The sequence below is a fragment of the Herpailurus yagouaroundi genome, unplaced genomic scaffold (genome assembly GCF_014898765.1).
Source record: "Herpailurus yagouaroundi ecotype Mexico unplaced genomic scaffold, PumYag 162, whole genome shotgun sequence".
In the NCBI taxonomy this organism is placed as follows: domain Eukaryota; kingdom Metazoa; phylum Chordata; class Mammalia; order Carnivora; family Felidae; genus Herpailurus; species Herpailurus yagouaroundi.
The window spans coordinates 11,014,856-11,028,027 of record NW_024412403.1 but is presented as its reverse complement, the minus strand read 5'-3'; the positions used below and the strand labels follow the sequence as shown (position 1 = coordinate 11,028,027).

At 46.4% G+C, this 13,172-nt stretch overlaps 1 protein-coding gene across 1 annotated transcript; it reads right to left on the bottom strand.

The window, feature by feature from the left end:
- Positions 1-5,632: 5,632 nt before the first annotated feature.
- SMIM34 (small integral membrane protein 34) lies at positions 5,633-12,781 on the bottom strand. The gene is made up of 4 exons (XM_040484976.1): positions 12,702-12,781; positions 12,223-12,280; positions 11,977-12,103; positions 5,633-6,045 (listed from the first exon to the last, which is right to left on the bottom strand). Exons 1-4 carry the CDS (start codon positions 12,779-12,781, stop codon positions 5,633-5,635), a joined length of 678 nt encoding a protein of 225 aa, XP_040340910.1.
- Positions 12,782-13,172: the final 391 nt, after the last annotated feature.

Below are 13,172 nucleotides of genomic sequence, written 5' to 3'. Positions count from 1 at the left end.
CTGACCCTCCCCTGCTCACCGCTCAGTCTCGCTCATGTTTAAATAAATGTGAAAAACGAAAACACACAGCACTTTTGCCCCAACATCCCATATCTGCTAGCTGCTTCAGTTCACCTGCACCAGACCAGACACGTCGCTGCTCCCCTTCGCTGTTTCCCAGATCACTCACTTCAAGCATTTATTTATTTGTTTGTATAGATTTTATTTATTTATTTTTTTAAGTAATCTCTACACCCAGTGTGGGGCTTCAGCCCCAAGATAAACCCCCAGATCAAGGTTTCACACACTCCGTCCACCAAGTGAGCATCCAGGCGCCCCCTCTCTTCAAGCCTTTATTTCATGAGTTTCCTAACACTGTAGATAAGGGCGGGGGCGGGGGGCCGGGTGCTGGCGGGTAAGTCACCCCAAGGACATTTCTCAAGGTATCCTGCCATCCTGCTGGGTCCCTAACCTACTCCCGCCTCTTTGTCTTTTCCCTTTCTCCTGAGAAGCGACTTCTCCTTATCTCCTGTAGAATAGTTCCGCCCACGTTCCTGAGCCCCTGGGGTCTCCCTTCCTGCACCAAACACTTGGCAAACAAACGCGGTTCCCAGCCTTGGAGAGATTCTGTTAAATACAAATTTCTCGTTGACTCGTCCAAGTGTTTGCCAAGTGTTGCAGCCCCTGGGGGAGCCACCAACTCTGCCTTAGGTCAAGAAGGGTTCACAGGAGGGGATACCTGAGCAACGCTCTTTTTATTGGCAATTTCTCCGTAGATTTTATGGCCCTCAGGCCACATGAGGGAGCACATGACTCAGCCTCAGCCAATCAGAACTCAATTCCTTGAGCCCACCCTCAGTGATTGGTCTAAGGAGCAGGCACCTGCCGCACCTGACCCAATGCCATAGTCCCCTCTGCCGTTTGAAATGCGAGCGGGGTCCAGAGAGGCAGCGCGGCAGGTGAGTCATCTTCTGGGAGGACCCTGGAAAAAAGGTTCTCCGACTGGGGCATGTGAGTGAGGGCTTCAGACAGACTCATGTCTCTCCCTCCTGAGGCCTGGATAAACTGCTATCCTTTTGATTCTGGGAGCTGCCTCAGTTGCCTTCCCACAGATCCCTCTTTGGGGGGGGGGGGAGGGCATGAGTTAGCTAGAGCGGGTTTCTATTGTTGCCAAGAGAAGAACTCTAACTGAAGAATGAATTGACGTTCTTCTGCCCTAGTAGAAATCTAGACAATCAGGGGCGCCTGGGTGGCGCAGTCGGTTGAGCGTCCGACTTCGGCTCAGGTCACGATCTCGCGGTCCGTGAGTTCGAGCCCCGCGTCGGGCTCTGGGCTGATGGCTCGGAGCTTGGAGCCTGCTTCCGATTCTGTGTCTCCCTCTCTCTCTGCCCCTCCCCCGTTCATGCTCTGTCTCTCTCTGTCCCAAAAATAAATAAACGTTGAAAAAAATTTTTTTTAAATAAAAAAATAAAAAAAAATAAAAAAAAAAAGAAATCTAGACAATCAGATTCAGTTATGAGAATCAGAGCCACCAGCCACTCTAGGAAGAGCTAACACATGTTTAGTCTCTAATCTGTTTTTTTAAACCCTCTTTAAAAACGTCGTGGTAATTATATCACGCCAGACAAATGAAAACGAAGCTGAGCCGATAAGAATTTTAGTTAGGATAGATGTGTTCCAAACACCCGTGAAAGCTCTGATAACCTACCTGGATTTGATTTCGTACAAATCGTGGTACCGTCAGCCACAAGTCCCCAGAAGAGCCATTCCTGGAAAACTATTAACCCAGATACATTCTGCATTGATTTTAAGTAGTTTCTATTGCAGAGGAAGGCCTTTATCTGACCCGATCTCCTAATCTGGAGTAACTCACTATAGGGACAAAGAAAGAAAAAGTGTCTGGAATGTTGGGAATCAGCTTGCTCTATTTCTGTCTCCACCAGAGTTGGTGGAATGTACAAAATCTCTTCCCCACTTGCTGGACTGAACACTCACACTGCAGTGCTGGCACCTTTCCCACTGGTCCACCTACATGTGGTTGGCCAAGAGAGTGGTTGATTACTCTGACCCTGAGCATTTTAGATTTAAGGGATTTTGCATAAAACATTCACAATAATTGGGGCGCCTGGGTGGCTCGGTCGGTTAAGCGTCTGACTTCCGCCCAGGTCATGATCTCACGGTTCGTGAGTTCGAGCCCCGCATCAGGCTCTGTGCTGACAGCTCGGAGCCTGGAGCCTGCTTCGGATTCTGTGTCTCCCTCTCTCTCTCTCTGCACCTCCCCAGCTCATGCTCGCATTCTGTCTCTGTCAAAAATAAATAAAAACTTTTTTACAAATCTCAAAAATATGCATAATAATTGCTTCCCACCAATCTTGCTTAAAATAGAGACTATATAGACATAGTTTTCATCCAAGAACACATCTCCCACGCAAATTCCCAGACCGGCTCCCCAGAAAGCAGGTGAATTTGGATCAAGCAACAGTCAGGTGGCCTGAGAAAATGTTCTTGGACCTCATGTAACTAACTATGTTTGGATGTCACTGGGAAGATGGTAGCTTTTGCTTCTTAGGAAATACATTAGGAACCGGTCCCTGACCACACGTCTAACATGATAAGCCCTCCTTGGGGTTTCCATGGAGGTTTATCGACAAAGTCAAGGGTTGGGAACTAAATGGAACAGAATCTCATTGACTGCTCCTTGAGAGGTCAACCAGTGCGAAATTCTACAAGTGACCTATTGCCCTGACCTAAGAAGCATGCTAAATCTATGTTTTCCTTAAAAAATAAAAATCCTAGGGGCGCCTGGGTGGCTCAGTTGGTTAAGCGTCTGACTTCAGCTCAGGTCACGATCTCGTGGTCTGTGAGTTCGAGCCCCGCGTCAGGCTCTGGGCTGATGGCTCAGAGCCTGGAGACTGTTTCCGATTCTGTGTCTCCCTCTCTCTCTGTGCCTCCCCCGTTCATGCTCTGTCTCTGTCTCAAAAATAAATAAACGTTAAAAAAAATTAAAAAAAAATATAAAAATCCTAGAAATATAAAAACCTTGGTGAAAGGAGTGATCCCAACTTACCATATCACTTTGCTCCTCTTTTCAAATTCTCCTTCAAGGCCCACTTCCTTCAGGATATTATTTATCCAGTGGTATCATATAGGATATTTTTGGTTGAGGGGGTCACAAAGCTTAATAAAGGAAATTTCTTGGCTCACAAACTAAAACAGCCCTGTGGCGATGCAGGCTTTGAGTACAGTCTGGTTGGGGCTCTAGTCTCTGTGATTTTCTTAGTTCTCTATGTTCGTTTTTGCCCTCAAATTGGCTTTTCTGATATTGGCAAAATGGCTTCAGCGATTGCAGGCTCAGATCTGCAGTTAATGCCATCCTGAGCAAGACAGAACTTTTGGGTCCCAGAATCCCCCTTTAAAATCTATCCAGTCATTCTCACTGGGTAAGCTTACTTAGGTCATGAGTTCACCTAATCAGTGAAGCCAGGACATGGAAAGCACTGATTGGATCAGCCTAGGTCTCTTATTTCAGACCTTGAACTGGGAGTAGTTTCAGCTTCCTTAGTGCCCCATGAATCTCCAAATGCACATTAGGAGCAGTTGGGTTAAGGAAGGGGGAAATGAAGGGGCGCCTGGGTGGCACAGTCAGTTGGGCGTCTGACTTCAGCCAGGTCACGATCTCGTCGTCCGTGAGTTCGAGCCCCATGTCGGGCTCTGGGCTGATGGCTCGGAGCCTGGAGCCTGTTTCCGATTCTGTGTCTCCCTCTCTCTCTGCCCCTCCCCCGTTCATGCTCTGTCTCTCTCTGTCCCAAAAATAAATTAAAAAAACGTTGAAAAAAAATTTTTTTTTTTAAATAAAAAAAAAAATTAAAAAAATTAAAAAAAAGGAAGGGGGAAATGCATACTGGGGAAGCAACCAACAGAAGACTGTATCTTCAAATCCACCGAAGTTCTGACCTTGACTCCCATTTTAATGCATTCCATGCTCGTAGTCACTATGGATTATATATTTTTTTGTCTATATTTCTTAATCCTGTTTTATCCTGCCCTATAAGCATCTCAAACATATGGATGATGCCCGGCCCTAACAATATAAACGAGCCAACACTTTTGTTGGATAACCTGTGAGGTGATGATGTGGAAAATATTCTAAAAAAGAAAAACACTTGGAAGTCTATATCCCCCTCTAAAAACAAAAGCCTGGGGTTTAATTCTGACCTTTATGAAATTGTGGGGCTGATTGCAGACCACTGTCTGCAGACAGGGAGAAAAGAATTCATTTGTAGTCCAGGGAATGTCTCCAAGAGCTGAATTGTATAAACTTCACAGACATTGGTACAAAATATAATTTATCACTCTGCCTGCTGAAAGCCACTTGCAGAAGTTTCGCTAATCACGGTCTCTCTAAATTAATCCGTCATCTAGGCAAGGTCTTATTTCTTTTTAGGCAGAGACAAGTCTATAAGTAACAGGTATTTATAAAAACATTTGAGTAAATCATGTGATGTCTAAAACAACAAAACCCAAAAGAAACTGTTTTGTCTACATGGAAAATTTGAATCTGATGGACTTGACCCAGCGTTCAGGTCATCAACTCTTATGCAGATGGATCCTCTTAATAGAAGGTAATGTAGCCATTGTTTACGGACTAATTGCCAGCGGACTGGTTGTTTCCTTCTCCACAAGAGTATAACCACCACCATCCCCCGTAACATCAACCACCACCAACACCATCGTCACCACCATCAACATCAACCACTACCAACAACACCAACTGGCATCAACCATCACGACCGTCACCACTGACACCAATGCCACCATCAGCATCAACCACCATCGCCACTATGAACACAAGGCTTATATTTTACATATGTACTTTACTTGGAAAAATATGCTCATATGCGTGATGCCATTAGCTCTTACCCGCTTTGTAAGATTGGCAAAACAGACATCATCATTCTCATTTTATCTGTGTGGGAGCTAAGTTCCAGAGAGGCGAGGTAGTGTGTTGAAGGACGCCAAAGTGGTCAAGAATCAAACCCAGACTAGAGTTTGATGCCTCCACCTCCAAAACTAATGTTTTTTTTCAGTGGATCACACACCCTCAGTGAAAATGAAGGACTTCTGACTAACGTCTGCTATTAACAACCTTGGTTCTATATTCTAGTGAGAACCTCTAGAACGAATGGCTCTTTGAAACCATCTATCCCACTGCCATGTGTTCCAGGTAAGAGCCACAAGTCACTCAAAGTTCATGTCATCCTCTGGAAGTTTAACTTTAATCCAGGGTGCTTGACTCCAAATTCAGCCTTCTTTCCATGACAAGAGTCCACCTTCACGTACACCCTCGGGAATCTCCTAGATTCTCTGAGGACACTAGATGCTCCATGTCCTTCTCTGGGACACAGGCTCTTCCGGTGATGGGTATGACTGGAGCCACTGCCTCTGCTGTCTCGTCTCAAAGTGCCACAAAGCCTGAGAAGGAAACAGGACGCTGGCTTTTGGCCATGCTCCCATCGGCATAAGTGCCCCAGTAATGTTCTTCTAGCTCCACTCAAGGACTTGACCCCTCTATCAAGGTTCCAGGTAGACTCAAGGCTTCTCCCCCTTGCATGAAACTTGGGCCTCTTCTGTGGAGGTCTGTTTGCCTTGACCTTCAAGGGATCCCTTGGATTTCAGTTTGGCACCCACTGTTTTTACATTTTGGTTCCAGGCTGGCCTGGTTGGACTGCAGGACAGCTCTGTTGCTAAAGGTCAGTGCAGAGCATTTGGCCACCTTGCTTTGGAGATTTTTCTTTTTGAGTTCAGAGGTCAAATTTGAGTAGTAGATATCTTCCAAGGATTTATCATTCTTTCTGAGGATGTTGCTGGCCAATCGGAAGAGGAAAATCACTCCGTAGATGCCAATGATGGTGAGAATGTACCAGGCAGCGCTGGTCCCATCTGGAAGTTTCAGGGCCCTGGTGGAGTTGGTGCCATTCTTCCCCTCCATGTGGTCCCTCAGCAGGTAGCCTAGGCCAATGCTGGCCTGGGTCGGGTGGGGGGCTCCCTGAGGAGTCCACTTGATTACTGAGAAACAGAGAGATCCAGATGAGACCCAGAATCCTGGCCTGAGGGCTGCCTGGCCAAGCCTATGAGAGTGTGATCCTCACATCAATGGGAAACAGGGGGCTGCCTAAAGGGGCTCTCTCCGTTGAATGGGCAGGAGCCTGACAACATATATATCAATATATTTTTAAAAATCAAAAGGGTTCGAAAACACCAAGTTCTTAAATGGGAGATGCAACATTGTACAGATATCGATTGCCCCTCAAGTAATCTATGCAGCGAACATAATTGCAGTAAAAACATCGGTAGAATTTCTTTGCGAAATAGACAAACTATGAATATTGAAAACATCAGCTCTCAAGACTGATTGGGAAACATCTGAGAGCGCCCAATCCTAACCGCTAAACCACCAGGGAGGGAAACATCTGAAAACAATGAGTGGTGAGTGGAAATTAGCCTAGCCAGAAATTTAAAAGGAGCCAGGCAGAAAAATAATTTACATTTTTTTTGCATTGAATGAGTGCTTTATTTGCCCACAGCCCAGCTGCCATGGCTTAACTGGGCTTTGCAAAGGGCACGGGGGCTCTTCAGAACCAGGCGCAAGTCTCCCTAAAAAGTCCCCCCATAAAAACTACAATAGCTGCTGATACACAGACAAGCAGAATAATGGAACAGCGTGAAAATACAATCAACAGGCTAGGAATGCAAATTGAGTAGATAGTAAAATAAATTTCTTTTAACGTTTATTTATTTTTGAGAGAGACAGAGAGTGTGAGCAGGAGGAGGGGCAGAGAGAGAGGGAGACACAGAATCCGAAGCAGGCTCCAGGTTCCAGGCTCTGAGCTGTCAGCACAGAGCCCAATGCGGGGTTCAAACTCACAAACACGCTAGATCATGACCGGAGCTGAAGTCGACGCCCAACCGGTGAGGCCACCCAGGTACCCTGAATTTGGCAGATAGTAAAGAGGCATTTCTGATGAGGTGGGAACAGTCCGATTATTCAATGAGGAACATTAGAGCAATGTATAGCACCGAATGTACCTCTCTCACCGTAGGTTCAAAAAACAGTCCAGATCAATCAAAGATTTTAACATAAAAAAAGAAACAATTTAAAGTACTAGAAAAATCAAGGCAGATTTTGTTCCTTTGGTATTGCGGTGTGGGATATCCCTTTCTAAGTACAACGTGAAAATTCAGAAGGAAAAAAAAGGCAGGAAGAAAATGTTAAATTCAACTACATAGGAAACTTTAAAGTTATGGCATACTATAAAATCCAAAGACAAATGGAAAACTAGAAAAAAACTGCAATTTTATCATGAAATTTCTTAAATTAAAAAAAATGGGGGGGGGACACCTGGGCGGCTCAGTCTGTTAAGTGACCATCTTCAGCTCAGGTCATGATCTCCCAGTTTGTGAGTTCAAGCCCCGCATCAGGCTCTCTGCTGTCAGCACAGAGCCTGGTTCAGATCCTCTGTCTCCCTTTCTCTCTGCCCCTCCCCCCACTCACTCGCTCTTTCTCAAAAAATAAAATAAACATTTAAAAAGTACTTTTTTTTATGGGGCCCCTGGGTGGCTCAGTCAGTTAAGCATCCGACTTGGGCTCAGGTCATGATCCCACAGCTTGTGAGTTCGAGCCCCGCGTCAGGCTCTGTGCTGACAGCTCAGAGCCTGGAGCCTGCTTCAGGTTCTATGTCTCCCTTTCTCTCTGCCCTTCCCCCACTTGTACTCCCTCTCTCTCTGTCTCTCAAAAATAAATACATATTTTTCAAAATTAAAAAAAAATACCTTTTTAGAGAGAGAGCAGGGGAGTAGCAGAGGGAGGGAAAGAGAGAAAATCTTAAGCAGGTTCCATGCTCCGTGCAGAGCCTGATGCAGGGCTCAATCCCACGACCCTAGGATTATGACTTGAGCCGAAATCAAGAGTCAGATGCTCTCAAATGAGCCCCCCCCAACCAAAGGTGCCCCATCACTAAATTTCTTAATAGCCTTCAGTCTTACTAGAAAAGTCCAAAGCCTCAGTCGAAAAACATGCATAGGGGCGTGGGCAATGAGGTGATGGAAAATCAAGGGGATCTGGAACATAAAAAAAGTCTTCTCAGTCTTCCTCATAATAAGGTAAATGCAAATGAAAACCCCATCAAGGTAACATTTTTCTGATCTATAAAGTTTGAAAACGAATGTTTCAGAATATACTTTCAGGCATTTGCTCAATGCTGGAAAGAGTGGAAATTCATACAACCAATATGGGAGGCACAGTCAGGATATCTATCGACATTACACATGCACTTACCTTTGACCAAGCGGCTGTCCCTGTAGGAATTTATCCTAAGATATGCTGGAAAACGTCCACAATAATGATGTTTAAACATTGCTTGTGATGATCAATGCTTAGGAACAGCCTGAATTATGTCAATTGGGGGATAGTTTAACACCTTTTGGAAAGTCCATGATGTGGAATACGACGGAGCTATAAAAAGTAATAGAGTTTTTTTTGGGGGGGGTACTAAATATTAATATATGAAAAAGCAAGCTGGGGCATCTGGGTGGCTCAGTCGGTTGAGCGTCTGACTCTGGCTCAGGTCATGATCTCACAGAAGGGCGAGTTCGAGCCCCGCGTCGGGCTCTGTGCTGACGGCTCAGAGCCTGGAGCCTGCTTCGGATTCTGAGTCTCCTCTCTCTCTGCCCCTCCCCTGCTCATGCTCTGTCTCTCTCTGTCTCAAAAAATAAATATAAACATTAAAAAAAATTTAGAAAAAGTAAGCTGACCATGTTGCAGTGTATAATCATATGCATAAAAAAGGGGGGGATATTTTATTTGCTTGAAGCTCATATATGCATAAAATATCCCTGGGAGAATACACAAGAAATTGGTACCTGTGGAGGCACTTGGGGAAGAGTATGGGGGATGAGATGTACTTCTCATGAGTGCCCTCTCGTACATTTTGTACCATGTGTATTTATCTTCAAAAAGAAGTTAATTTAAAAAGGAACGGGTACAAGTGGGCACTTCTCTGGTTTCTGTGGTGAGGTGCCCCTGGGTAATGACACCGTGTGCCCTTCCAAGACCAGAAGATTAAAATCTTAATTGCTGTTTAATTCAAAACTGTTTTCTCTCCTAGGAGAGCCAGTGCAAATGGAATGAAAGCCACAGAAGTAGGACATAAAAAAGTGAGACATTTTCTAATTGAACTTGACCAGCTCAAATCCCCATTTCTTGCCCTGTGTGAACACAGACATATTCAGATGGGTCATAGGATGAATCCCACAGACACATTATGAGCTCAGAACTCTACTGTGAGTTGTTAGAGAAGGATGTGATGTGTTCAAATACATAGAGAGTACACCCAACCAAGAACTACGGGACATTAAATTATTTTAAAAGTAGTCCATTTCCACATGAAGGAAACTCACAGCCTTAATTATTGCAGTCCACTGTTCTTCACTTTTCTTTAAAAAAAAATAATAAAGGGCGCCCGGGTGGCTCAGTCGGTTGAACCTCCGACTTCGGCTCGGGTCATGATCTCACGGTTCATGAGTTCAAGTCCCGCGTCGGGCTCTGTGCTGACAGCTGGGAGCCTGGAGCCTGCTTCCGATTCTGTGTCTCCCTCCCTCTTTCTCTCTCTCTCTCTCTCTCTCTCTCTGCCCCTCCCCCACTCACACTCTGTCTCTGTCTCTCAAAAATAAATACGTGTTAAAAAAATTAAAAAATAAGTAAAAATAAGTAAGAATGAGCTGGTTGTATCTTAATGGATAAGCACATCCTGTAAAAAGGCAAACCTTTCTATCTGTGCCATCTTGCACTTCTAATTTCATGCTGTGAAATAGAGCAGTCATTCTAGAACAGCCCCTCCGTGCACTGAAGCAGAATACTCACATTCCACGAGGTGGTCTGTTCCTTGACTCCTGGGGAGGCGAGTTTAAGCAGCGGCCGTGGAAAGAGAAGACAGAATGAGAACTCTTCCCTGCAAGATCCAACTGACGTCTGGCCGCACGGAGTTTCCTGAGCAGGGAGTAACATGATACCTGGAGAATTTTGGGGCAATACCAAATAGAAACTTAGCAGAGAAGAGCAGGACTCATTTTCTCTCCTTTAGTTAATCAAGAGATCGAAATCTGTCTCCTGTTGGCTCAGAACACAAAGTACTTCCTGGCTTAAGCTTGTTGAGAAGGCCTAACGCAACGGAGTATTTAAAAACAATGCTGGTACCAAGGAGTCTCCAGCTCTCCCTGAGGCTGGCTCACCAGCTTATAGCCTGGATGGTTCCTGAATTCCCCTGTTCTGCACCTGTCGCAGGTGTGGCAGACGGTCAGGTGTGGCAGTGGCCTGTTGTCACAGGGTCAGGAAACTCCATGGTCAAGAGTCACCAGCTTCCTCTTGGACTGTCTCCCGGATGAGGAAACCCAGACAGGAAGACACAGGCATGGGGGTGGGGGGTGGGGGGACATAGCTGAGGGACCTGGGTTCCCCCTCAGGGATCAGTGGGCAGTGGGATGACAGGTCAAGCTGTGAAGAGTGGTGCTTCCTTTTCCCACACCTGTGAGTCACAGCCCACACCGGAATCGGAGTAAATTTAACCAGAAAGTGCCAGAACAGTAAGAGTCTGGGAGGAAAAAAAAAAAAAAGCAGGGAGCTTCGGTAGGGTCTGTGCAGCCACTGTTCCCAGCCCTACTCCTGAATCCTCGCTAATAAGATCAGCACCTGCCAAACATGTAAGGGTTGTTGGCTTTTAAGATGTCATTTGGTCAAACTTCCATTGGGGGGGACGAGATAAGCAAATTATAAAACAGACCACAAGGTCTGGCAATTCCACTCTTGGGTCAGTATCTAGGAGAGATAGGAACAAACACCTGGACAAAAACTTGCGTTTGGATGTTCACAGCAGGATTACTCGTAATAGCTAACAAGTGGCAGCAGTCCAAATGTCTATCCACTGATGACTGGGGAGTAAAATGCGGTCTATCCATACGATGGAATATTATTTGACAGTGAAAAGGAGCGAAGTATGGACACGTGTTGCCACGTGGATGGACCTTGAAAACATTACAAATGGAAGGCTCCAGTTACAAAGAACAATACATTGTATGGTTCCACGTGCATGAAATGTCCAGAACGGACTGATCTATAAAGACAGAAAGTAGATTAGTGGTTGCCATGGGCTGGGGTGGGGGTTGTGGGGTGACAACCACGGGGTAAAGGGTTTCTTTTAGGGATGATAAAGGGTGCTAAATTAATTGTGGTGCTGGTTGCACAACTCTTCTGCGAATATACTAAAAGCTACTGAATTGTACGCTGTAAGTGGGTGACCTTTGTGGGATCCGAATTCTATTTCAATAACGTAACACGGGTATAATACAATGGAATACTCTGCAGCTGTGACAAAGAAATGCGGAAGCTGTTTGTGTACCGATGTGTAAAGTTCCCCAACGTGTGCTGTGGACTGAAAAGAGCAAAGAAGAGGGTATTGTCACCCTTTCTAAAAAAGTAGGGAAATCATATAGATCTAGTTGGCATCGGAAAGCTTTTTTTTTTTTAATTTTTTTTTCAACGTTTATTTATTTTGGGGACAGAGAGAGACAGAGCATGAACGGGGGGAGGGGCAGAGAGAGAAGGAGACACAGAATCGGAAGCAGGCACCAGGCTCTGAGCCATCAGCCCAGAGCCCGACGCGGGGCTCGAACTCCCGGACCGCGAGATCGTGACCTGGCTGAAGTCAGACACTTAACCGACTGCGCCACCCAGGCGCCTCTGGCATCGGAGAGCTTTAAGGATGGCTGGAGACGGTAAGGACGGGAGTTATTTGGAGAAGAAGAGAATTGGGTAGATGGAGAACAGGAGTGGGGGTAGAATTCTCCCTGTATTTTTTTTTACGTATATAAAGAAATTTAACCGTCTCTGTGTGCTCCCTATTCAGCAACACACACTTCCATTACTTAGATGGAAATCTTCCTTACCATTCTGTTTGGGCTCCTGGGGTCTCTCTGTAGGGGGACGGCTGGACCGTGGTTCTTCTGGTTGTGCCACGCAGACAGGGATTTCCCACACCGACCAGCTGAGGTAAGAAGGGGTCAGAAGGGGTCCCTGGATGACAAAAGGCAAAGGGCGGATCAGGGTCAGAAGTCAGGACGCTGGTCCCAGCTGTGCGCTCGCCCTGTGATCCTGGGCAATTCCTTTCCCACCATGATTAACAGTTGCCTCACCTGTAAGGTGGGGGAGCAGTGGGATCCGGTCCCATCTGGTTCCATACAGGAAGGAAGCCTGGGGAGGCAGGGGAGGGGGAGGCGTGGGGAGGAGCCGCTTCTGTGGAGGTGTCTGAATGGGAGGGCTGTCAAGGCCAGCCGCCTCAGGGCAGGGAGGGCGGGCCTGGGCGGCTGGCGCCTCCGGAGTTGGAGGCTTCAAGGAGTATGTCATCTGTGAGCTCAGAAGGTTTCCGCATTCAGCTCAGCAGGATGATGGCACAGGATGCGGGGCTCACTAAGCTCCAGAAAAATGGGGGAGGCCAAAAAAGGGGGCCTGTGGTCTCATCCACACTCTACAAGGGGTACTAGCTAAGGTTAGGGCATAGCTCTGTACTGGGTGCTCTCTGCCTGGGTTCTGCCTCTCTAATCCCGTGAGGCAGGAGTGTTACTCCCCCTTAAGGAGGGGGTGATGCTCTTTCAGGCTCAGAGAAGTGACTTGCCCAGTGTCGCACAGCTCACAGGCGCCAGGGGTGGGAGGTCTGAAACCAAAGGCGTTCTCGTTCCACGCCCTGAATGTCATTTTCGAGCTGGACCCAGAGCCCCACGAATCCTCCCAACGGCTTGCCCTGCAGGTTGAACTGCAGGTTGTCATTGCTGAGGCATATCCATGACCTTGAAACCCTTCCCGTTGGCCAAAGTGGAACCGTGATGTTAAAAGTCAGGACAGTGGATCTCCTCCAGCTGAAGGTAAGTAACTAAAGGTGGAAGGAGGAGGACCCTAGGGTGCTGGTCATAATCTGTTCCATGGATTTGATCAGTTTGGGGCTCTTCATAGCATCATACACCTGGGCCACATTCAGTGTTCTGCATGCATGTTACATTTCGATGTAAACCTCACCCTGTGTCTTTAACACAGAAAGCCTTGAGAGACTATGGGGAAAATAAAGTGGAAGGCTTATACAGAAAATTCA

Coding starts and splice junctions, on each gene's coding strand:
- SMIM34 (XM_040484976.1), bottom strand. CDS start 12,781: ATGACATTCAGGGCGTGGAACGAGAACGCCTTTGGTTTCAGACCTCCC. Junction 12,281..12,701: donor TGTGAGCTGTGCGACACTGG/GCAAGTCACTTC, acceptor CTGCCTCCCCAG/GCTTCCTTCCTGTATGGAAC. Junction 6,046..11,976: donor CCAGGAGCCCAAACAGAATG/GTAAGGAAGATT, acceptor TCTGTTTCTCAG/TAATCAAGTGGACTCCTCAG.